The sequence below is a fragment of the Oryctolagus cuniculus genome, chromosome 19, assembly GCF_964237555.1.
Source record: "Oryctolagus cuniculus chromosome 19, mOryCun1.1, whole genome shotgun sequence".
In the NCBI taxonomy this organism is placed as follows: Eukaryota; Metazoa; Chordata; class Mammalia; order Lagomorpha; family Leporidae; genus Oryctolagus; species Oryctolagus cuniculus.
The window spans coordinates 11,676,903-11,699,662 of NC_091450.1; the positions used below are offsets into that span (position 1 = coordinate 11,676,903).

General features: G+C 49.9%; 2 protein-coding genes across 2 annotated transcripts in view; both read left to right on the forward strand.

The window, feature by feature from the left end:
• Positions 1-7,223: 7,223 nt before the first annotated feature.
• The window catches only part of LOC108176798 (exportin-6), a 47,202-nt gene continuing 31,665 nt past the window's right edge, over positions 7,224-22,760 (forward strand). Inside the window, 4 exon segments of the mRNA XM_070064771.1 lie at positions 7,224-7,274; positions 7,824-7,916; positions 10,540-10,609; positions 22,645-22,759. Coding sequence (XP_069920872.1) covers positions 7,224-7,274; positions 7,824-7,916; positions 10,540-10,609; positions 22,645-22,759 — 329 coding nt within the window.
• On the forward strand, positions 15,644-22,677 carry LOC100338734 (kelch-like protein 26). Its single transcript, XM_051847562.2, is given in 5 exon segments — positions 15,644-16,012; positions 16,015-16,247; positions 16,249-17,384; positions 17,960-18,164; positions 22,563-22,677. Coding segments are annotated over 3 exon segments (1,728 nt in total). The 5' UTR covers positions 15,644-15,646; the 3' UTR covers positions 17,378-17,384; positions 17,960-18,164; positions 22,563-22,677.

Sequence of the window (22,760 nt, forward strand, 5' to 3'; positions counted from 1 at the left end):
TAATTCCCAGGAGTAGGATGGCTGGGTCATATGGTAGGTCTGTTTTCAGATTTCTGAGGAATCTCCATACTGTCTTCCATGATGATTATACTACTTTACATTCCCACCAACAGTATATTAGGGTGCCTTTTCCCCTACATCCTTACCAGCATTTTTTTAATATTTTTATGATAACAATTCTAATTGGGGTGAGGTGAAACCTCATTGTGGTTTTTTATTTGTATTTCCCTCATGGCCAGTGATCTTGAGCATTTTTTCATCTGTCCTATTGGCCATTTGTATCTCATTCTTTGAAACATGCCTGTTCATATCCTTAGCCCATTCTTAACTGGATTGCTTGTCTTATTGTTGGTTTTCTTGAGCTCTTTATGTGTCATCAATATTAATCCTTTATCAGGTGTATAGTTTGCAAATATTGTCTCCCACTCTATAGGTTACCTCTTTACTTTGTTGAGTATTTCCATTGCAGTGCAGAAACTTCTTAGCTTGATGTAAACCCATTTGTCCTTTTTTGCCTTTATTCCCTGTGTTTCTGAGGTCTTTTCCAAGATGTTTTTGCCTTGGCCGATGTCTTACAGTCTCCCTTATTTATCCCTCTAATAATCTGATGATTTCCAGTCTTAGTTTTGTATCTCTGATCCATTGTGAGTAGTTGTTTGTATCAGGTGTATGGTATGATGGGTCTGGTTTCATACTTCTGCATTCAGCAATCCACTTTTTCTAGAATCATTTGTTGAAGATACTGTCCTTTCTTCAGATAGTGATTTTGCTCATTTGTCAAAGGTTATTGGTTGTAGATGTTATGGATAAAAACTTCTGGGGACTCTAATCTGTTCCATTGGTCTAGATATCTATTCTTGTGCAAGTACCAGGCTGTTTTGGTTGTATCATGTAATATGTACTGAAAATGGTGTTCTGATGATGCCTTCAGGTTTATTTTGTTGTTGTTGTTGTTTAATATTGCTTTAGCAATTTGCAGTCTTTGTGATTCCATATGGATTTTAGGGCCATTTATTCCAGATCTAAGAAGAATGTCTTTGGTATTTTGATTGGAATCACATTGAATCTAAATTGTTTAGGGTGGGGTAGAATTTTGCTTATAGTAATTCTTCCAATCCATGAACATAAAGATATTTCCGTTTGGGGGTGTGGTTTTCTATATCTTTCCTTGATGTTCCACAATTTTTATGTAGAGATATTTCACATTCTTGGTTATCCCAAGCTATTTAAATATTTTTATAGTTATTGTCAAAGGGACTGATCTTACAAGTTCTTTCTCAGCCATGGGATTTTTTGTGTATACGAAAGTTATTGCTTTTTGTGTGTTGGTTTTGTATCCTGCAACTTTGCCAAACTCTCTTATGATTTCAAATAATTTTGCTGGTTTTTTGGTTCTCCTATATATAGGATCATATCATCTGCAGGAATAATTTGATTTCCCCCTTTCTAATTTGTATCCCTTTGATTTCCTTTTTTTTTTTTTTGCCTAATGTTTCTGGCTAAAGCTTCCAAACTATATTGAATCTTATTGGAAATGCTTCCAGCTTTTCCCCATTCAATATGATGCTGAATGTGGGTTTGTCTTATATTGCCTCGATTGTGCTGAATTATATTTTTTGTATATCCAATTTGCTTTCGTATTTTTAATCATGAAAGGATGCTGTATTTTATCAAATGCTTTCTTTGCATCTATTGTGATAATCATATGATTTTTATTCTTCAATTTGTTAATGTGATATACATTTCATTATTTGCATATGTTGAGTGATCCCTGCGTACCAGGGATAAATCCCATTTGGTCAGGGTGAATGCTCTTTCGGATGTGTTCTTGGATTCAGTTAGCTAGGATTTTGCTGAGGATTTTTGTATCTGTGTTCATCAGGGATATTGGTCTGTGGTTTTTTGTTGCATCATTTTCTGATTTTGGAATTAATGTGATGCTGACCTCATAGAAGAAGTTTGAGAGGATTCCCTCCATTGCAGTTGTTTGAAGTAGTTAAATAAATATGGGGATTAGTTCTTTCTGGTAGAATTCAGCAGTGCAGTCATCTTTTCTTTGTTGGCTTTTTTTGTTGGGAGGGTCATTATTACTGATTGAATCTCTGTCTTGGTTATTGGGTCATTTAAGTTTTCTATATTTTTATGACTCAAATTTGGTAAATTTTAAGTGTCCAGAACTTTATCCATTTTTCTAGATTCTTCCAATTTGTTGGCATATGAATGCTTGTGGTAATTCCTGACAGCTACAAGGTCAAGATGTTACACAAGGTCAAGATGTTACACAATTATTTTCTGATTATATCAGAGTGGGAGACTGCCGGGCTCAGCACTCCTGACCTCCAAGTACTAAATAAAGGTGCAGTTCCCACCATGGGTGAGAGTAGCCAGGGCCCAACAAGGCACTCGGAGAACATGAGAAAAGCCATTTCATAAGCAGAAATTAATAATAGTTGCGAACATCAAATACGGAGCAGTCACACAGGTCAACTGTGTCTAGTCCTGAGAGTGAGCCCCAGGATAACATCTCAATTTTCATCTCTGATTTATGAGATTGTTTTATGGCCTATGGTTTGGTCTATCCTAGAGAAAGTTTCATGCACTGATTAAAAAAAATGTGGGTTCTTCAGCTTTGAGATGACATGTTCTGTCAGCATCATTTAGGTCCATTTGGTTGGTCAGTAATGTAGATTAGCTCTGTTGTTTCTTTGGTTGATCTGTCCACTGATGAAAGTGTAGTATGGCATGTTGGCTTGTTTAAAACTTTTTAAGCATTTAAATATGGAAACCCTAGGAATTCAGATTGAGCTTAGGTGAGAAACTTCCATGGTGTCCCCCCCAACATGTATTCTCCAAACGTGTGCTCACACCCAGCTATCATTTTGAGCCAAAGGCTACAGTGGTCACCAGACAAGCTTGGGAAAGGGAAGGCTTTTCTGGACCAGGATACTGAGCACAGTGGCCACAGCCTGTCCCAGTGAAGCTGTGCAAGATCCCACTATGCCTGAGCCTTGGTTCCAAGCACTTACCCCACCATCCTGTTTGACTTTACTTAAAAGACACAAATTCTAGTTAATTTGCTAAGAATGTCAACAGCAAACAGGGTGTTAATCCTCAACCATGAGGCTGCTCTCCTGAGTTTAGAACAGGAACAACTGGACTGGTCACATACTCATGAAGCAGGCCCTGCATTTTCAGTTCCATAGTGTAAATGGGCTAATTCTGCGCTTACCTACAATATACTATGTATATGCACAATGGAGTGTACGCATGGTGATGGCAGTATAGCATGTACTAGTTTATAATTCTCATTTCCATTTTCATTTCCCGGTTTCCGTCAAATGCACATCCTTTCATTTTCTATTTCTGAGCGGTGAGTTTGATCAGGGCAGGGTAACCATGTAATTTGTTACTTGGATATTGTCTTACATATTCTCTAAACAGTCTTCCCACTGTCTAATTTTTTTTTGACAGGCAGAGTGGACAGTGAGAGAGAGAGACAGAGAGAAAGGTCTTCCTTTGCCATTGGTTCACCCTCCAATGGCCGCCGCGGCCAGCGTACTGCAGCCGGCGCACCACGCTGATCCGATGGCAGGAGCCAGGTACTTATCCTGGTCTCCCGTGGGGTGCAGGGCCCAAGGACTTGGGCCATCCTCCACTGCACTCCCTGGCCACAGCAGAGAGCTGGCCTGGAAGAGGGGCAACCAGGACAGAATCCAGCACCCCGACCGGGACTAGAACCCAATGTGCCGGTGCCACAAGGCGGAGGATTAGCCTAGTGAGCCACGGTGCCGGCCCCACTGTCTAAACTTTCAGGATACAAAACTTTTGAAATTTTAGGTTAGTGAAGTTTATGAATTTTTTAAAATTTTTATTATTTTTGACAGGCAGAGTGGACAGTGAGAGAGAGAGAGAGAAAGGTCTTCCTTTTTCCTCCAATGGCCACTGTGGCCAGTGCACCTATCTGATCTGAAGACGGGAGCCAGGTGCTTCTCCTGATCTCCCATGCGGGTGCAGGACCCAAGGACTTGGGCCATCCTCCACTGCATTCCCGGGCCATAGCTTAGAGCTGGACTGGAAGAGGGACAACCGGGACAGAATCCAGCGCCCCGACCTGGACTAGAACCTGGTGTGCTGGTGCCGCAGGTGGAGGATTAGCCTTTGTGCTGCGGTGCTGGCCAAGTTTATGAATTTTTTAAAAATTATTTCTTCCCATGAAAACACTCAGGTCCCCAAAACATAAACCTAATTTCTTTAATTTTGATTTATATTTTAAGGATAGGCTTTTTGTGTAAGGTGAAAGGTAGGGGTCTTGCTTCATGCTTCTGCACATGGAAATCCAATTTTCCTATTTATTTAATACACTGTCCTTACTCCAGGGATTGCTTTTGGAACCTTGATCAAATATAAGTTGGCTGTAGATGTTTGGATTGATTTCTGGTGTTTCTATTCTGTTCCATTGGTCTATCCATCTGTTTCTGTACCAGTACCATGCTGTTTTGATTACAACTGCCCTGTAGTATGTCCTGAAATCTGGTATTGTGATGCCTCCAGCTTTGTTTTAGATTGCTTTAGCTATTCGAGGTCTCCTGTGTCTCCATATGAATTTCAGCATCATTTTTTCCACATCTGAGAAGAATGTCTTTGGTATTTTGATTGGTATCGCATTGAATCTATAAACTGCTTCTGGGAGAATAGACATTTTGATGATATTGATTCTTCCAATCCGTGAGCATGGAAGATTTTTTCCATGTTTTGGTATCCTCTTCTATTTCTTTCTTTAAAATTTTGTAATTCTGATCATAGAGATCCTTAACGTCCTTGGTTAAGTTTATTCCAAGGTATTTGATTATTTTTGTAGCTATTGTGAATGGGATTGATCTTAGCAGTTCTTTCTCAGCCATGGCATTGCCTGTGTATACAAAGGCTGTTGATTTTTGTGCATTGATTTTATATTCTGCTACTTTTCCAAACTCTTCTATGAGTTCCAATAGTCTCTTAGAAGAGTTCTTTGGATCCACTAAATAAAGAATCATATCATCTCCAAAGAGGGATATCTATGCTTGTTTTATTTTCCAGGCTTATTGCAGTATAACTAACATAAATTGTGTATTATTATATCGCAGTGTGTGTTTTGATATGAAGTTACTTAAAAATTCACTGAAATTTCACATTACCTTCATTGCATTTCTACACTTTTTGGAGTCTCCTTGCACTTATAATACACTATAAAAGGATAAGCATAATAAAGCTAATTAATCTATCACTTTCCTCATGTTTTTAAAAGACTACTGTTCTTAGCAGATCCCACGTATACAATATAGTATGTCAACTGTGGTTTCTGTACTGTATATATTAGATGTTCTAAACTTTACCTCATAACGGTAGATATGTATTGTTTGACTAACATCTCCTCATTTCCTTGCTCCCAGCCCACGACAAACACCGTCCTCCTCTCCTCAGTCCAGTTTGTTTGACTTCAATGCATTCCATATCTAAGTGTGTTTGTGTAGTAGTTCTTGTTTTGTGTCTTATTTCACCCAGTGAAATATCTTCCAGTTCCACACTTTTGGTTCCATGTTGTAATTAATATCAGGATTTCATTTCTTTTTAAGATTTGGAAAGGGTGCCACTGTGTGTTAATCACATGTTTCTTAAGCATCTGTCAATAGACACTTGGGTTATTTTCCAATCTTGCAATTATAATGTTTGATACAGCAGCAGCAGAAGCTGATGGCTTAAGTAGTTGGTTTCCTGCTACCACATTGGAGACCAGGCTCAGGTCAGCCCTAGGTGTTGTTGGTATGTGGGGAATGGACTACTGGGTGTTTGGGTATCTCTTTGTGGCTCTGGTTCTCTCCCCCTTCCACTCAACTCACTCTCTCTTTCTATATATATATTTCACCTTTGAGAGACATAAAACTCTTTGAAACTATGGGAAAATATTATGGACAATTGGTGCCCGATCAGTTAGATCAATTAGTTCCCTGGTGTCACACAATATGATTGGGTGACTATTTTTCACAGTAATCCATTATGTATTTTATGAGAAAATGGAAGAAAGGAGATCAGGGTTCGAACCATAAAATAGAGTCACAAGATAAATGTGTATTTGATCAGTTCAATTTGTATATGTGTATTGAAATGTCATGCTGAAGCCCATAAATATTACAGATGCTAATAAAAATGAAAATATCAACATTTTATTTGGTGTATAAAAGTTAAGGGGTGTTAAAATGTTTAATATCACAACTAATATTGCACTATTTAGAAACATTTCATTAATATCGAGACAAACATAATCTGGAAGTAATTGGTCTTACCAAGCCGAGTGGAAAGGCTACCGTGGTTTATTTTAAGTTGGTGGTGAAAATTTATTTTAGATTGTTCCCTTCAGTTAAGAAAAATGGAATTAGAGCAATACAAAAATGTGAAACCAAGTGATAGACTCTTTTTTAAAAATTGAGATTTTACTGGTGTAGAGAATCAATACACAGACATGTTGATGTGTACACAATTCTTTTTTTTTTTTTTTGACAGGCAGAGTGGACAGTGAGAGAGAGAGACAGAGAGAAAGGTCTTCCTTTTCTGTTGGATCACCCCCCAATGGCCGCTGCGGCTGGCGCGCTACTGGCGGCGCACTGCGCTGATCCGAAGCCAGGAGCCAGGTGCTTCTCCTGGTCTCCCATGGGGTGCAGGGCCCAAGGACTTGGGCCATCCTCCACTGCACTCCCGGGCCACAGCAGAGAGCTGGACTGCAAGAGGAGCAACCGGGACAGAATCCGGCACCCCAATCAGGACTAGAACCCGGTGTGCCAGCACCACAGGTGGAGGATTAGCCTATTGAGCTGCGGCGCTGGCTGATGTGTACACAATTCTTAACATACACTCCAAAAATCTTAAAAAGTAATGAATTTTTTTCTTAAATTTGATATTATTTTATTTTGAAGATACATATTTTTAATTTATCTTATTCTTAAAGGCTTAATGTTCCACAAAAACACAGTAGAGTTACAAAGGAAGAATATATGCAAGGACAATAAAGAGTAATCAAATTTAAAAATAACTATACTCATCCACAGTAAATTTGCAGTTTTCAGGCTCCTCTCAGAAATGGTGTATCCAGGAGTATCTGCCCAGCTGTAAATGTCACGTGTTTTAATGTTTATTACATGCTTTGGAGAGTTATGTGATCACCACAGAATAAAGTCAGCATATTTGCATTGATGAAAAGATATTTTATGAGATTCCTCATTCTCCACCAACACAGACAACTGGTGAGTTAAACTTTTCTTAAGAGATTTGCCTTTTATTACATGTCTGTATAATTGGATTCATACAGTAGAACAGTGTTTAGTCTTTTGATTGATTTCTTTTTTTTAAAGATTTATTTATTTTACTTGAAAGTCAGAGTTACACAGAGAGAGAATGAGAGGCAGAGAGAGAGGTCTTCCATCCACTGATTCACTCCCTAATTGGCCACAATGGTTGTAGCTGCACTGATCCGAAGCCAGGAACCAGGAGCTTCTTCCAGGTCTCACATGCAAGTGCAGGGGCTCAAGGACTTGGGCCTTCTGCTGCTGCTTTCCCAGGCCACAGCAGAGAGCTGGATAGGAAGTGGAGCAGCCAGGACTTGAACCGGCTCCCATATGGGGTGCTGGCACTACAGGCTTGTTTTTTAATGGTACCAAATAACCTGGTTCTGTCAGTTTACATTCCTTCAGAATGTGATGTGGGAGAGTGGACTTGAGGCAGCAGAGATTGGCAGGGAAAGTGACTAGGTTCTGCCTCTTTGGGAAAGCTGATGACTTTGTGTGTCCCCGCAGCAGCAGACAGAGTGGCAGTGGTACTTGCGCCAGAGCTTGGAGGTGGTGGCCAAAGTGATGGAGCTCCTTCCCACGCATGCCTTCTCCACACTGGTAACTCACCTTGGAAGCAGAATGGAGAGTCTGGTTATTCACTTGCTCATGTGGCATGGCTGTTGCACTCACCTGTATACCTCCCTTACCCTCTCCCTCACTCTATGTCTATGTAGTATCTATTTTTTTTTTTGGACAGAGAAAAATAATTACCATAATTGACTCTCAAACTTAACAAATACTAACATCTATATAAGTCAACTTTTGGGAGCTCTATTTAGTCTTGCTGAAACAGGAATTTTTGCAATGCCTTAATGCCTAACACCTTCCTCAATAGCTCAGAGGTGGCCAGACATGCAAAAGAGATGTTATTTATAAAAGTTAGATTGCAGCCGGCATCACGGCTCAATAGGCTAATCCTCTACCTGCAATGCCAGCACTCCAGGTTCTAGTCCCGGTTGGGGCACCGGTTCTGTCCCAGTTGCTCCTCTTCCAGTGCAGCTCTCTGCTGTGGCCTGGGAGGGCAGTGGGGGATGGCCCAAGTGCTTGGGCCTTGCACCCACATGGGAGACCAGGAGGAAGCACCTGGCTCCTGGCTTCAGATTGACACAGAGCGCCGGCTGTGGTGGCCATTTGGGGGTGAACCAACAGAAGGAAGACCTTTCTCTCTGTCTCTCTCTCACTGTCTAACTCTGCCTGTCAAAAAAGAAAAGTTAGATTGCTACAACGCTCACCTCTTCAGAGCTCTCTCTTGGCAAGTTGCTGGCTTTCTCTTCCTGTATTTATGTGCTGGAATCGTCTGTCATTCTCTAAATGGTGCTTATTATTGGGAGAGATTTTATTTAATTCATTTCTTCCTCAAAGGCGAGATTGCTTTTGGGGGTCAGCTTTGGTGCTGAACAATCTAGGTGTGTCTTGGGTTCTGAATAGTGGAATGTCATTTTACTGTGCCATCTGCCCTCAGTAGGGGCCTGTCATTTTTTTTTTAATCTTAGTGTGGTGAGTGTAGCAGCCTTAGAAAGATTGAGCTTACACAGTCCTATCTGCTACATGAGCAAATGGACTTCCAAATGCTTTAGCCCATTTTTTTCACTTTGCCATGCACTTTAATAAGTCATGTCTCAGATTTCTTTCAAGCATGGGGTCTTGGATTTATTTGTAGATAGATATGGTCTTGTCTCAGAGTCCTAGAAGGTATAGGTCATTTGGGGGCCTGATGTCCCCTGGTGGGAATGTTATAGTCAATACCCAACATCCTTTGCTTAAAAAAGGAAGGAATGAAGGGAGGAAGGGAGGGAGGAAAAAAAGGAGAGGAGGGGAGGGGAGGGGAGAGGAGAGGAGAGAAAAGAAAAAGAGCCAGGTGTTTATTACAGTGGTTAAACTGCTGCTTGGTTCACCCAGATCAGAGTGCCTGGGTTCAAGTCCCAGCTCTGCTTTCTATCCCAGCTTCCTGCTAGTGCACACCCTGGGAGGTTGCAGATTGTAGCCCAACTGCTTGACCCCTGCCCATCCACCTGGGAGACCTGTATGGAATTTCTGGGCCCTGGGTTTTGCCTAGTTCATCATTTTGCCTAGTTCATCATTTTAGGAGAGTAAAGCAGCAGATGATACAGATCTCTGTTTCTCTGCCTTTTTGAATAAAAAAGTGTTGAACTGATATATTGTTTTTTATTCTATATGTTAATTGGTGGTTTTAATTGTAGAAAATGGGGCTGGTTTTGTGGTGCAGCTGGTGAAGTACTGCTTGGGGTGCCAGCATCCCATACTAGAGCACGAGTTTGAGTCCTGGCTGCTCCACTTGTGATCCAGCTCCCTGCTAGTGCACCTGGGAAAGCAGAGGAGGACAGCCCAAGTGCTTGGGCCTCTGTGTCGCTCCCCCTCTTCATGGAGGAACGACACAGGACTCTGTGCTGTTCTTTTGTCTGCTCGGCCCTCCCCGGGTTTGCTGCTGGTTCTTCCCGGGTTGGCTACCGTCTCTTCCATCTCCGTGGAAGGGCAGTTCCCCCTGCCACTTTCCCCACTTCCGCGGGGGAGCGGCACACCGCCGGCCAGCTCTCTCGGGGGCTGCTCAGATGTTCCTCAGGTGTTCCTGGTGCATGTTGTCTCTCTCCTCCTTTATAGTCCTCTTCCACCAATCCCAACTCTGCTACCCACACGCCGAGTACGCTGCTCTCCTCCAATCAGGAGCAGGTCCTGCTGTTTATTGGTTGAACTGGAGGCAGCTGTGTAGAAGCTGTTTCCTCCTCTCCCAGCGCCATATTGTGGGAGAGCAGATGCATAGAATAAGTCTTAATTCCAGTAACTTAGTCTAGTCCGAGTTGCTCCCAGTTGCTCCCCACACTCTGCCACCCATTTGGGAGATGTGTGGAGTTCCAGGGTCCTGGATTTGGCCTGGCCCAGTCCTAGCAGGTGTAGCCATTTGGGGATTCAACCTGCAGAAGGAAGCACTGTTTATCCAACCCCCTACCCCCCGCACCAGTCGCTCTGCTTTTCAAATAAGTATATCTTGTTAAGAAATTGTTGGGGCAGGGGCACCTAAGGGGAGCATACTGCTCCTGGCTGAATCGAAAGTTACAGGAAAATTGCTCCTGTCTCCCATAAGTACTTGTGATGTTTTAATATTAGAATGCTCTTAAAACTTGGATTTATGAGTATTTAAAAAAATTTTTTTTTCTGTTTTCAGTTCCCAGTTCTTCACGACAATTTAGAAGTCTATTTGGGATTACAGCAATTTATAGTTACTTCAGGGTCAGGTAAACTGGATTTTATTTTCTAATTTCATAAAACTAAAAAAGAAAACTGGACTGATAGTAGTTCCTGCCACCTGTGCTGTTAGACTGTGATTTGTCCACTGCAGCTCCACCCTCATCCCTGCACAAAATCTCCCCTCACTTCTAAACAGGGAAAACTAAAAACCCACACTCAGCTGTGGACAGGTGAAACAGGTTATAACAGTGTTTCCTAGCAGAGTTTGGGATGGTAGCTCATTTGGAGCAAAGAGGTAAGACTTTTAATATCCTGGGGTATTTCCTTAGGTCCTTTGAGTCAACAAGTACGGAAGAAGGTGACTTTGGACTTTGCTGTACTCTGGCTGGCCTGGGTGCTAGAATCAGGGGACTTGGGAGCTGCCTCCGAGCGTGCTGAGTCGTGTGACACGCCCTGGGCAGCAGTGCTCTCTGGCTCTCCTGTTGTGAGTGGCAGGGGAGGCCCTGACTGGGGCTGGCTGGGAAGGCTTTGGCTGCAGGTTCCAGGCCTCGCCATGCGGGGTGCGGGATTAGCGTGTTTTAGTTTTTCATTGATGACTCTTTAAGTGCCAGGTGCTGTGTTACTTACTTAGGTTGTTGAAGTCTCTCAGCTGCCTTGTGAGGTGTTAGGTGTACTTAGTAGATACTTCTGTTTCAGAGAAGAGGAAATTGCTCTTCAGAGACGTTCATTTCTCATGGGTCACATAGCTGGTTAATGCTACTCCCAAGATGATGTTTGAGGGTGATGGGACTCAACATGTCCCAAGTGTAGGCTCTGGTTTTGTAGAGGGGCCAGGACAGCATACACAGTGTTTTGTAAAAGGCACTTTCAAAAGAAACATGCCTTTAAAGTACACTGGCCGCACTCATGAAAATCATTTGACCATGCACAAATGCTGCCTATGTTTCTAGAATCCATTTCTGGACATAGTTGTGCCCAGGTAGTATCTCCCTCAGGGCCACTATTCAAATTAGATTGTATTCAGGGCCCTAAATATATTCTTGATCTATTAAAGAAAAGAGGGCCCCTGGGCTGCTTGTGGGCTGTTATAATGGGCTGTTGAGCATCGTGTAGAGTCCGTCGTGAGAAGAAAATCTGCAGTGAGTCTTCAGTCCTTTTCCTGGGAAGTGACTGATGACTCAGAGGTTCTCTTCCTAGAACGATCATCTCATTTATCTTCCCCTAAACCAAATGGCACATACCTGCCATCATTGGAGCCCATTAGCCGGCAGTTTCACAGAGTGCTCACTCCTCCAGGTCAATTATAAATCTCATCCTCAGCATGGATCCTTGCTGCACACTCCAGTGGCAAACACTTTGCAGGCCAGAGGAATACTTACTTCCTGTTGGAAAATGAACTTTCTGATGCATGATGAAGCATTGCCCTGTCCCGTGGTGGCTCAGAAGCCAAGTTTCCAATGCGAAAGCTATTAAAACATTGAAACTGAGGACAGTTTGTTCCCTGGTTCCCATGGCCGTTTGCCCCCCCCCCTCCAGACAACCTCCATGCTATATTCGTCAGGCTTGTTGCCTCTCAACAGAAACAAAGCCATCTTCCCCCCAGTAGGTTACAACCCCTCCTTTAGCCTGCATTTATGTTCTACCCCAGCCTTGAACTCATGGTGGAACTGTGTGGATGGCAGCCAATCACAGTTCTTGCCCTCTTCTGCTGCTGTGATCTTTTGTGACAGTTGGGTATACATTTTGGCCAGCAGCAAAGCCTACAGGGGTGTTCCCCAGCCTAGCAGGAAGTCCCCCATCCTTTGTTAGAACATTCAAATTCAGAAGGCCCATGTGCTGTTTAGTATTTCCTCTACTTCCACTTCCTCGGTAGCCCAAGACAGAGTGCATCGTATGGCTGTGGCACACCATGGTGCACCTCTCTACCCTCGGCAGGGCATCCTTTCCTCTCTGCTTTACCTGCTGTTGGTTAAGAAACCCTCTTACTGGGCTGGGCTTTGGCACAGCATTCAAGTCACCTCTTGGGATACTTGCAGCCCATATTGAAGTGCCTGGGTCTGAGTCTTGTCTGTGCACCCAATGTCTGCTAATGTGTTCCCTGGGAGGCAGCGGGTGATGGCTTGAAGATACCCTGTCACCCTGTCCCCCATGGGACACCCTGTCATCCATGGGGGAGACCTGGATGGTTTATGATTTTTTTGGTTCTTTCAGAGTGGAATACTTCAAATGTTAGTTTTCATACCTCTCCCTCCCTCACCCTTAACCCTCGCCCCCCCCCCAAAAAAAGAGAAGACTAAATTATGTTTAACATTAAGATTTTTCTTTTTTCTCAAGAATGGTTTGCCAAGGAGCTGTTCTTTGCATGTGGCTCAGGGCACATCCAGGCAGCTTCAGGATGGTTTGGTTTATGGATGGGAGATAAAACTTTTGTGTGGCCTTGACATTTTATCCCTTTAAAGCTCTCTGTGTTGCAATATTCGCATCTGAAGCTTCTACTAGGCAGATGATCTGTGATTTTGGGGGGGTAGGGGGTGGAATCTGTTTTTATTGGCCAAATGGAAAATGCGGGTAGATCTGAACAACTTGACAGTGGGACACTGGCCCACCTCCTCAACTTTCATCGGTTCCTAGTATGATTTTCTGGTGGTAATGGTTAGAGCTCTATGCTGCAGTGGACGGGGGTGCAGGATTTGATTTGGGAAAGAACCAGCTGCAGGTTTCATGAATGGGAATGTTAGCTGGCACACCTGTGTTATGTTAACTGTTTGGGATTGCATTGTGGTTAGGTCAGAAGTGGTCAGATTCCAGCAGTTTCACATGGCTCAGTTTAATAATGAAGGCACACACACGGCCCTCATGGGCTGTTTTCTATTCTAGCTACTGCACTTTGCTAGACAAATTAGGGCATGGTTAGCAGGGAGTGATTGTAAGGGCGAGGATTCTCCGGAGGAGGGGGTGAGGGGGTTATGAAAGGAACCCAGGGTGCAGCTGAGCGGGCAGTGAGCGGCCTCCAGGGACGGCCCTGACGGGGGGCTGCTGATGCACTGGCTCAGATGACTCACATGCAGGTGATGGTGACTTGAGTGGCTTTCTGGAGCCTTGGGCGGGCCCAGGGCTGCTGCTGCCTTCCTGAGGACCCATGGCCCCACCACGCCAGCCACCCCCTGTCTGGGGCAGGCCTGAGCAATGGGCCCTTTCCCGCCTCCCAGAGGGCCTTAGTCATAGGCTCTGCCCACTCCGCCTGGGCCAGGCCCGCCAGGCTCCATGTGGGCGTGGGGGGCTCCGGCCCCTGCCAGCCTCCTCCCTCCCAGAGCTCCCCAGGGCTGGTGTGGCCTGGTGTGTCTGGGGGCATCGGGTGGGGCTGTGGGCACAGTTGTCCCATCTCTAAGACAGGAAAGCGGCTGTAGGGGTGCCGTGGGCATTGCTGGGGCCCGGGGCATCCCGACCCTACTTGGAGCAGCTCAGCTCTCAGGCCATGACTGTCGTGGCCAGGGCCACGGGGTCGAGGCTGGCCTTTCTGTGCACAGTGCACTCGGTCCTCACCCAGGGGCCTGGCCCCGCCCTGCCCCACCCCAGTTCTGCAGCTGAGACCTGGTGGCTGGAGTGGCCCTGGGCTCCTGCCGGCCCTGTGGATCTGGGCTGGGCTGGAGGAGCGCACCAGGCTGTCCCGGGCCAAACATGCCCTGGGGCCCCCATTCCTGTCCTTTCTGCCCCAGGAGGGCGCAGGGGTCATGTCTGTGCCCCGCTGGGAGTTCCTGTATATTTTTCAAAGGAGGTCATCTCATTTTTAGTTTATTTAAAGGCAGAGGAGAGGAGTGAGCTCCCTTCTGCCGGGTCACTCTCCAGATGCCTGCAGGAGCTGGGGCTGGGCCAGGTGGAGGCCGGGAGGTGGGAGCTCCATCCGGGGCCCAGGCGCTTGAGTGTCGCTGCTGCCTCCCAGGGTGTTCAGGACGCAGGTTTGTGCTGGTGAGGAGGTGAGGCGTTTGTGAGACAGGGCCAAGGGGCTGCCCTGTGGTGCAGTGAGTTAACACCCTGGCCTGCAGTGCTGGCATCCCATATGGGCTCCAGTTCCTGTCCCAGCTGCTCCACTTCTGATCCAGCTCTCTGCTGTGGCCCAGGAGGGCAGTGGAGGATGGCCCAAGTGCTTGGGTCCCTGCACCCGTGTGGGAGACCTGGAGGAGGCTCCTGGCTCCTGGGGGGGTCTCGGCATCTGCTGGGACCCCTTTCTTTCCTCCGCTCCTTGACCTCCAGGAGGGCTGTGTGCCCACCCTCCCCAGCCTCCGACACACATGGCACCAGCCCAGACGACCTCCTCTGGGGCTCCCCACCCGGCCTGGGCTGCGGCCTGCACTCCACACCCCACCTCCGGGACCCTGGCATAGGCAAGGCCACGCCCCACCCTACCACCCCTGTGCCCATGCATTCCCGGTAGCCTCTGTGGCGGCAGCCAGTGTGAGCGCAGCTGAGTAGGGTGAAGACCTACTGTGTGCCCTGTGCGCCATCAGCGCTGTAACAGCCCGTGCGGCTTTGGGGCTTTCCCACGTTCCTGGCCTGGGTCTGTGGGCGGGCGCTGGACCAGGGCAGAGGGAGAGCAAGTGCCGGGGTGCAGGGGGCCAGCGGGGCAGGGGCTGGGGCCCCTCCTCCTGCGTTCCGGGGCCCTGGGTGGCTCGCAGGCCTCCTCAGCTCCTCATTCTTTGAGTCCTCTATCAGAGCTGATGGATGAAGCAGCGATGGTGCTGGGGGGTGGGGGTGGGCCGGGGGAGGGCCTGGTGTGTCTGGGGGATCTGGCAGAGGGTTCTAAGATGCAATTCACTTAACATAGATCTGACGATGTTTAAAGTGTACAGTGGAGTGATATTCTGTACGTCACAGTGTCCGGCCACTGTCACCTCTGGTTCCAGAATACTCTCACCCCCCAACCCCCAAAGGAGCCCCGCCCCCTGGCAGCCCCGCCCCCAGCCCCCTGGCAGCCCCTCGATCCCTAGACTTGCCTGTTCTGGACACTTCCCGCCCAGGGAGCCCCACGCGTGGCCAGCTCGCACGGTCCAGGGCAGCCGCAAGCCCCGCTCTGCTCTCCCCACAGCATGGCCGACAAGAACAGGGCCCTTAAGTGCAGCTGCTCGGCGCCGGGCCACAGCAGCAGCCTCCTGCAGGGCCTGGCCGCCCTTCACGCGCAGGGCCAGCTGCTGGACGTGGCCCTCACCGTCAACAGAGAGGCTTTCCACGCGCACAAGGTGGTGCTGATGGCCTGCAGTGACTGCTTCAGGGCCATGTTCATGGGCGGCATGCGGGAGGTGAGCCAGGACGTCATCGAGCTTAAGGGTGTGTCAGCCCGCGGCCTGCGCCACATCATCAACTTTGCCTACAGCACCAAGGTGACGTTGGACCTGGGCTGTGTGCAGGACGTGCTGGGCGCCACCGTGTTCCTGCAGATGCTGCCCGTGGTGGAGCTCTGTGCAAGGAGTTCCTCAAGGCGATCTTGAGCGTGGAGACGTGCCTGCACATCGGCCAGATGGCCACGGCCTTCAGCCTGGCGTCGCTGTGCGAGTCTGTGGACGCCTTCACGTTCCGCCACTTCCTGCAGATCGCGCGGCAGGACGACTTCCTGCACCTACCGCTCGAGAGCCTGGTCTTCTGCAACGAGGTCGACCTGTTCCGCAACGCCGTGTGCTGGCTGCAGCACAACCCCGCGCGCCAGCCACATGCTGCGCCACATCCGCTTCCCGCTCATGCAGGCAGCGGAGCTGGTGGACAGCGTGCAAACTCTGGACATCATGGTAGAGGATGCGCTGTGCCACCACTGCCTGCTCGAGGCCCTCAACTACCAGGTGCTGCCCTTCCTGCATCACGAGATGCAGTCGCCGCGCATGGCCGTGCCCTCCGATGTGCCCTCGCTCGTAGCCTTCGGCAGCACGCCCTACACCTACAGCGACAGCGCCGTCAGCGGCAAGGTGTACCAGCTGGCGGAGCCCGGTGCACGCCACTTCCGCGAGCTCAAAGAGATGGAGCTGGCCTGCAGCCACACGTGTGTGGTCGTACTCGACAACTTCGTGTACGTGGCCGGCGGCCAGCACCTTCAGTACTGCAGCGGCGAGGGCACCTTGGACCCCTGCTACCGCTACGAGCCGCAGCGCAACCACTGGCTGCGCCTGCAGGCCATGCAGGAGAGCCGCATCCAGTTCCAGCTGAACCTGCTATGCGGCATGGTGTACGCCACGGGTGGCCGCAACTGCGCCGGCAGCCTGGCCTGGGTCGGGAGGTACTGCCCGCGCCGCAACTAGTGGGGCTATGCGTGCTCGCTCAAGCGCCGCACCTGGGGCCACGCAGGCGCCGCTGCCGCCGGGGGCCGCCTCTACATCTCGGGCGGCTACAGCGTCTCAGTGGAGGACAAGAAGGAGCCGCACTACTACGACCCTGTGGCCGACCAGTGAGAGTTCAAGGCGCCCATGAGCGAGCCGCGCGTGCTGCACACCACGGTGGGCGCCGGCAGCCTCATCTACGCCCTGGGCTGCCGCATGGTCCACGTGGACTGCTGCTTCAACGAGCTGGCCATCCAGTACTACGTGCCCGAGACGGACCAGTGGACCAGCGTGAGCCCCATGCGTGCCAGCCAGTCAGAGGCCGGCTGCTGCCTGCTGGAGCGCAAGATCTTCATCGTGGGCGGCTACAACTGGCACCTGAACAACATCAGGGGCATCGTGCAGGTCTACAACACCGACACGGACGAGTGGGAGTGCGACCTTCACTTCCCAGAGTCCTTAGCAGGCATCGCCTGTGCCCCGGTGCTGCTGCCGCGGACCGGCGCCAGGAGGTAGCCCCCAGGTCCGGACCTCCCTCACCCACCCCCTCCGGACGCCCACCCGCCTGGCCTCTCAGAGGGTGCCTCAGGCGGGCAGCTTGGCCAGCGCATGCGCAATGAGAGCTCCACCTCCCCTGCTGGCTCGGGGTCGGGGGTGGGGTCCCTCCTGGGCAGCGTTCTCTCTGGCCTTCCTCCTCCCTTCCCGAAGGGAGGATTTTCCCCCTGCCTGCCCTGCGGGGCCCCAGCTGGAGGGCGGGGACGCGGTGCCTGGTGGTGGCTTTGCGCGGCTTGGCCTCGCTCCTCTCCCCGCCTCCACCCCGGCCTGCACCTGAGCGTGCTGAAGCTGAGCCCGGATCCCTAGGATGCAGCTCCCCCACCCCAGCCAACCAGCATGAATCCCCGCGTGCACCCCGCGGCAGGGGCCCCGGCAGCCCTGCCGGGCCCTCCTTGCTGGGAGGGCGACCCGCGCCGCAGTTCCCTGGCTGACCTCCCTGTCCCGGCCCCCACCCCGCCGGGACAGCTGCAGCCCCCTTTGTCTGAGGTCTGAGCCTTGGAACCTTGGCTTTTTTGTGATGTTCTCTTTTTTTTTCTTTTTAAGAAGCCGGCAGCCGCCATCTTCCGAATGGGTTTTGTACTCTCATGGCTCGTGGACGATGGATGCCGCGCCTCTTGACCCCACTGGCCGTGTAGCGAATTAACTTCGGGCATCAGCGGACGGCGCCGCCGAGCACTTCCCGTTTATTTAATAAAAATGCTATGGTGAAGAAAAAAAAAAACAGAAAGAAAGGAACCCAGGGCTGCAGGTGAGTCAGGAGGAGCTTTGGAAGAATGTCACCCCTGCCTTCACCCCGTGGCTGTCATGGCTCAGCCAACTTTGGCTTGCTTTGCATTATGCCCTCAAGGAGTGGGAGGGGGACAGTGAGGCAGCAGGTTTGCCCCATTTGCCAAGTTGTGTCAAGGTGCATGGCTCCCTCTGGAGGCACTGAGCTACCTAGCATGCAGTCGAGACTGAAGAAGGGCCAAGTGGTAGAGGGAAGTGCTGGGATAGGCGGAAGGGGGAAGCTAGCTCAGGGAAATTTTTAAGCTTTTTGATAACTGTTAAGGACCATACTCAAATGGAGACTTGATTTGGGGAGGTGCTTTGGTTTTACTTTTAAGAGAAGCATAGAATGCCTCCCTTATATGCTTAAAAATATTTAAAAACATCATGTTTAGATACTGCTGAGGGTCCTGGGCTCAAGGTCTGAAGTACAGTGAGTAAGTTGAGAGCTAGTGGTGCCGGTGGAGGCTGGTGGGAGAGGGCGCCGCAGGTGAAGATGGCTGCCTCTAGTGAGAGCGAGGGGCTCCTGCTGCTGAGTCAGCAGCCTTCCCACATTGTTTGCTGAAAGAAAAGCGGACCTCATCTCCCTGGGGGCCTGTCCTACCCCTATACCGGGGTGTATTTTCTCCCTGAGGACTTGTTTCCCACAGAGCCTTGTTTGGTTGCAGTAAAGCACCAGGTTTTAGAAATCGACCCCAGGAGTCAGTTGCCTAGCTGTAACTCTGGAAGTCCCATGGACATTCAGAAGGTGTGTGATCCTGGTATTTTTCCCAACTGAGGGATTAGGGCTTGTCATTCTGTGGTCCACAAAGGCAGTGACCCTCTCACATGACAAGCATGGCCAAAAATCCCTCCTGGCTCTCAGCCTGTGGAGGGCTGGCTCCCCCTCCTGGTGGCCTGTGTAAGGCTGCCTTTTTTTTTTAACCAAAGGATTAAGTGTGCTGTATTATCATGAGTAAGGACATTGCACTGCAGTAGTAAGCATGTCATCGATACATAGAATATTCTATCTTCAGAACACAGGTACAAAATAAGTTATCCTTGCTTTGTTTCCCATCCCAGGAGGAGCACAGCATACAACGTGAGTGAACAGAGTGGCCAGGGAGCAAGCCAGGGGAGAGGCCATGGAGGGGGCTGTAGGGCACTGAGTGTGGCGGGGATTTGCCCAGGACAGGTCAGAGTCCTTGGGGACGCCACAGGGAAGGAGACCCCAGACCTCTCCAGTTAGCCTGCTGCGAACAAGCACAAAGTCCCACCTGATCCAAGAGCGGTGGCCGTGTGGGAGTTGGGCTGATGCAGGCTGATGAGGGGGAGGCTGGGCAGGGACAGGCTCAAACAGCCTCCAGCAGGCCGCCCATGCTCCTGCTGCTGCTGCTGTCCTTGGGTGATGGTAGGAACATGGGGAGCACAGCCCGAAGGCACGGTTTTTCTCCTGTGATGTGACAGATGGCCAGAATGATGGCCCACCCAATGCTGATGAGGCCTCCTCCCCTTGCCAGGCCACCGGGAGGGGTCCTGTAGGCCGGACTGTGGACTGTGCTCTGTGATTTGTCTTGGGGTAGCAGTGTTGGGATCCTGCACACATCCCAGTGCAGGGGAGAGTCTGGGGGTCTGAGGGCCTGGCTGTGTATCCCCTCTGCATCACAGTGACTTCTGTGACCTGGACTCTACTGAGTCTCATGAGAGGCTCTGCTGTGCACAGTGAGTGCAGGTGCGGATGCATGCTGAGTGGGGTATCAGTGACGGCCACTCAGGGTCATGCACACAGTGGGGGCTGGATCAGTGTAGGTCAAGAACGAGCATATCAACACCACGGGCCAAGTGGGATGAAGAACGGCCCTGCATTGGAACCCTGGGGTGGTTCTGAAGGAAAGGCTGCAGGACAGCACCCTCACTCTTTCCTGCCATCACCGTCTCTCCTCTCTCCCACTCTGGGATCTTCGAAGTGAAGTTCAAAGCCAAGTTTACTGAGAAAGACAGTCTCAGATGAGGAGAGAACACTGGGGCCCCCGTGCCCTGGAAGAGCTGCCCTTCCTCCATTCTCCCTGCTGCTGCCCCCTTCCCTCATACCTCCTATCCCCTGAGAACATTTCTTAGTAGGAAGCCAAAGAGGGAAGAATAAATAAACAGAAATAAGTGAGTTGCCTATTATGTGAGAAGCCATCTGCATCTGCTCAGAGCCCATGTGTGGAGGCACTGGGGGGATCTGGTCTGGGTGGGCCATCTCTGGGCGAGTGATTTGCCTTGGGTCTTTAGGGAGTGGGAGATAGGAGGGCCAGAGGAATGGAGGCACAGGCTCAAGCCGTGGGACATGGAGTGCTTCCTCTTTCTAGAACTCCAAGAACTTGCTTATGTCCAAAGCAGTGTCAGCCTGGAGATGTGGGCATGGATCTGCCTCCCGTGTGTGTGTGTGTGTGTGTGTGAGCATGTGGGCATGTGTGTTATTCAGAAGGTGTGTGATTGTGGTATTTTTCCCAACTGAGGAATTAGGGCTGTGTCATTCTGTGGTCCACAAAGGCAGTGACCCTCTCACATGACAAGCATGGCCAGAACTCCCTCTTGGCTCATCCTGTGGAGGGCTGGCTTCCCCTCCCAGTGGCCTGTGTAGGGCTGCTTGTGGGCTGAGAGGCTGGCCTCCTGGACTGACATGCTCCTGTATGTGTTCATTGGAGAAGGAGGGAGCAGGTGATTTGGAGCAGGTCAAAGCTGGCCTTTGTGTCTCTTCTTGTTAGTTCCTTCCTTGTATTGCCCCTTGTTTTTGTTTGCCTGCTTTTTGAAATGTGATCCCTTGTAACGGTGCCCTGGCCAGAGTATCCCCCTTTCCAGGCTCCTGTCTCTGTGGGGGCTATCCCAGCCCCTATTGCCAGCCCTGTCACTTGGAAGTTAATGTAGGATCTGAGGCAGCATTAAGTTGCTTCCTCATCTGCCAGCTCTCATTCCTGACAGTTATGAACAGTGCCAGTCCCAGGGTGCTGTGTGCATTCTGACAGCCCTTACAGTTGGGAACGGAATGGTGGGAGTGGATGCTCACAAGGACAGCACGAGCAAGTGAAGCCCTGAGACCCACCCTGCTCTAGGTCACCTGAGTCATCTGTGGTCCACTTGGTCTGTACCAGGGCTGTGCTGGCCGCTGGGCATCGCCAGTACTGCTGGGGACTCAGGAGTCATTAGCTTACCTCCTTACGGGCGTGGGGTGTCATGAAGAATGCAGGAGGGGGTAGGAGGCCTCTAGAACAGATGGTGCCTGCTGAGCATGAAGCATACGTAAGACGTAGCCAGCCCTGGTGGGGCAGAGAGTGAAATGATGTGCAGTCAAGGCAGAGAAGACAGTTCATGCAGGGGAAGAGACGTGAGGCATGGGGCGTTCTGTGGGTCCTGCTGACGGAATGGAGGGAGGAGGCCACGTCCCACAGGGTTGATACTGGGGGGTCTGGGCCCCCAGTCTTAGCAGGGGAGAGCCTCTGGGCTCTGGCTGCTTGCTGAAGGGAACTCTGTGCTCCGTCTGGGCTCTGGGAAGGTGGTGGAGGAGCCCCAAGGGAGGGTGGCTGGTGCTGGCTTCCTAACAGGGTGAAGACAGAAGCGGTGGTGGAGAGCAGGTGGAGAGCAGGTGGGAAGCACACTGAGGGAGCCGAGGGGCTGCAGATGCCCTGGGCAGCAGGTTTCAGGAGGGCTCCCCTCGCCTGGTCATGCTCACTGTGGACACTGGTGAGGAGAGGGAGTGCACTGTGCAAGGAAGTGACCGAACAAGGATGCCCTTAGCCTTCCTCTAAGCCTCTCCCTTGCTCAGAAGTTACATTGATGAGGAATGAAGTGGGGGCCTTCGATGCCACCAGCTTTGTGGTGTCTGTAGTCATCCAAACCTAGTTTACAGGCTCTTAAATGCATTCCTGCCCTTGGAATAGTAGATAGCACCCCTACCCCCACATCCCCATTTTAAAGATGAGGAAACTGAGAAGAGTTTGATGAGAGGCACTGAGCCAGAAAGTGGCAGAGAATCGGGTCTTCTGCACCCAGCTTCTGTGCCCTTAAGTACATACTGTACTACATAAGGTCCTCCTGGTTGGGGTGATGACTGTACCCCTGTTTTCTTAGCCAGGCCTATCCTGCCTGTGGGCCCACAGATTTCCATCTGAGACAGGGCCATGTGCAGATGGCAGCAGGTTTGGAGTCATAGATTTAGCTTTAGCCCCAGAGATAAGACTCATGTTGGGCAAGATCCCTGGTCCTCCCCAGGTCTGTACCTTCCTGGATGAAGAGGAACCAGATGAGACCCCTGGTCCCCATTACCACAGCCAGCTATCTGTCCCTGTCCAGCCACTAGAGCAGCCAGGGGGTGGCATTGGACCTGGGAAGTACTTAGTGGCTTGCTTTGTTTTTGCAGTTGGTCTTGCTGCCGCAGGCTGTTGTCTTGCGTAACAGAAGCTTGTTCTTCCCGTGAACACCTGTGGGCTGCTGTGTTCCAGGACACAGGCTGAACATCACGGCGGAGAACGACTGTCCGCGGCTGCACTGCTCCCTCAGAGACTTGAGCTCCCTGCTGCAGGCTGCGGGCCGCCTGGCCAAGTACTTTATCGGGGAT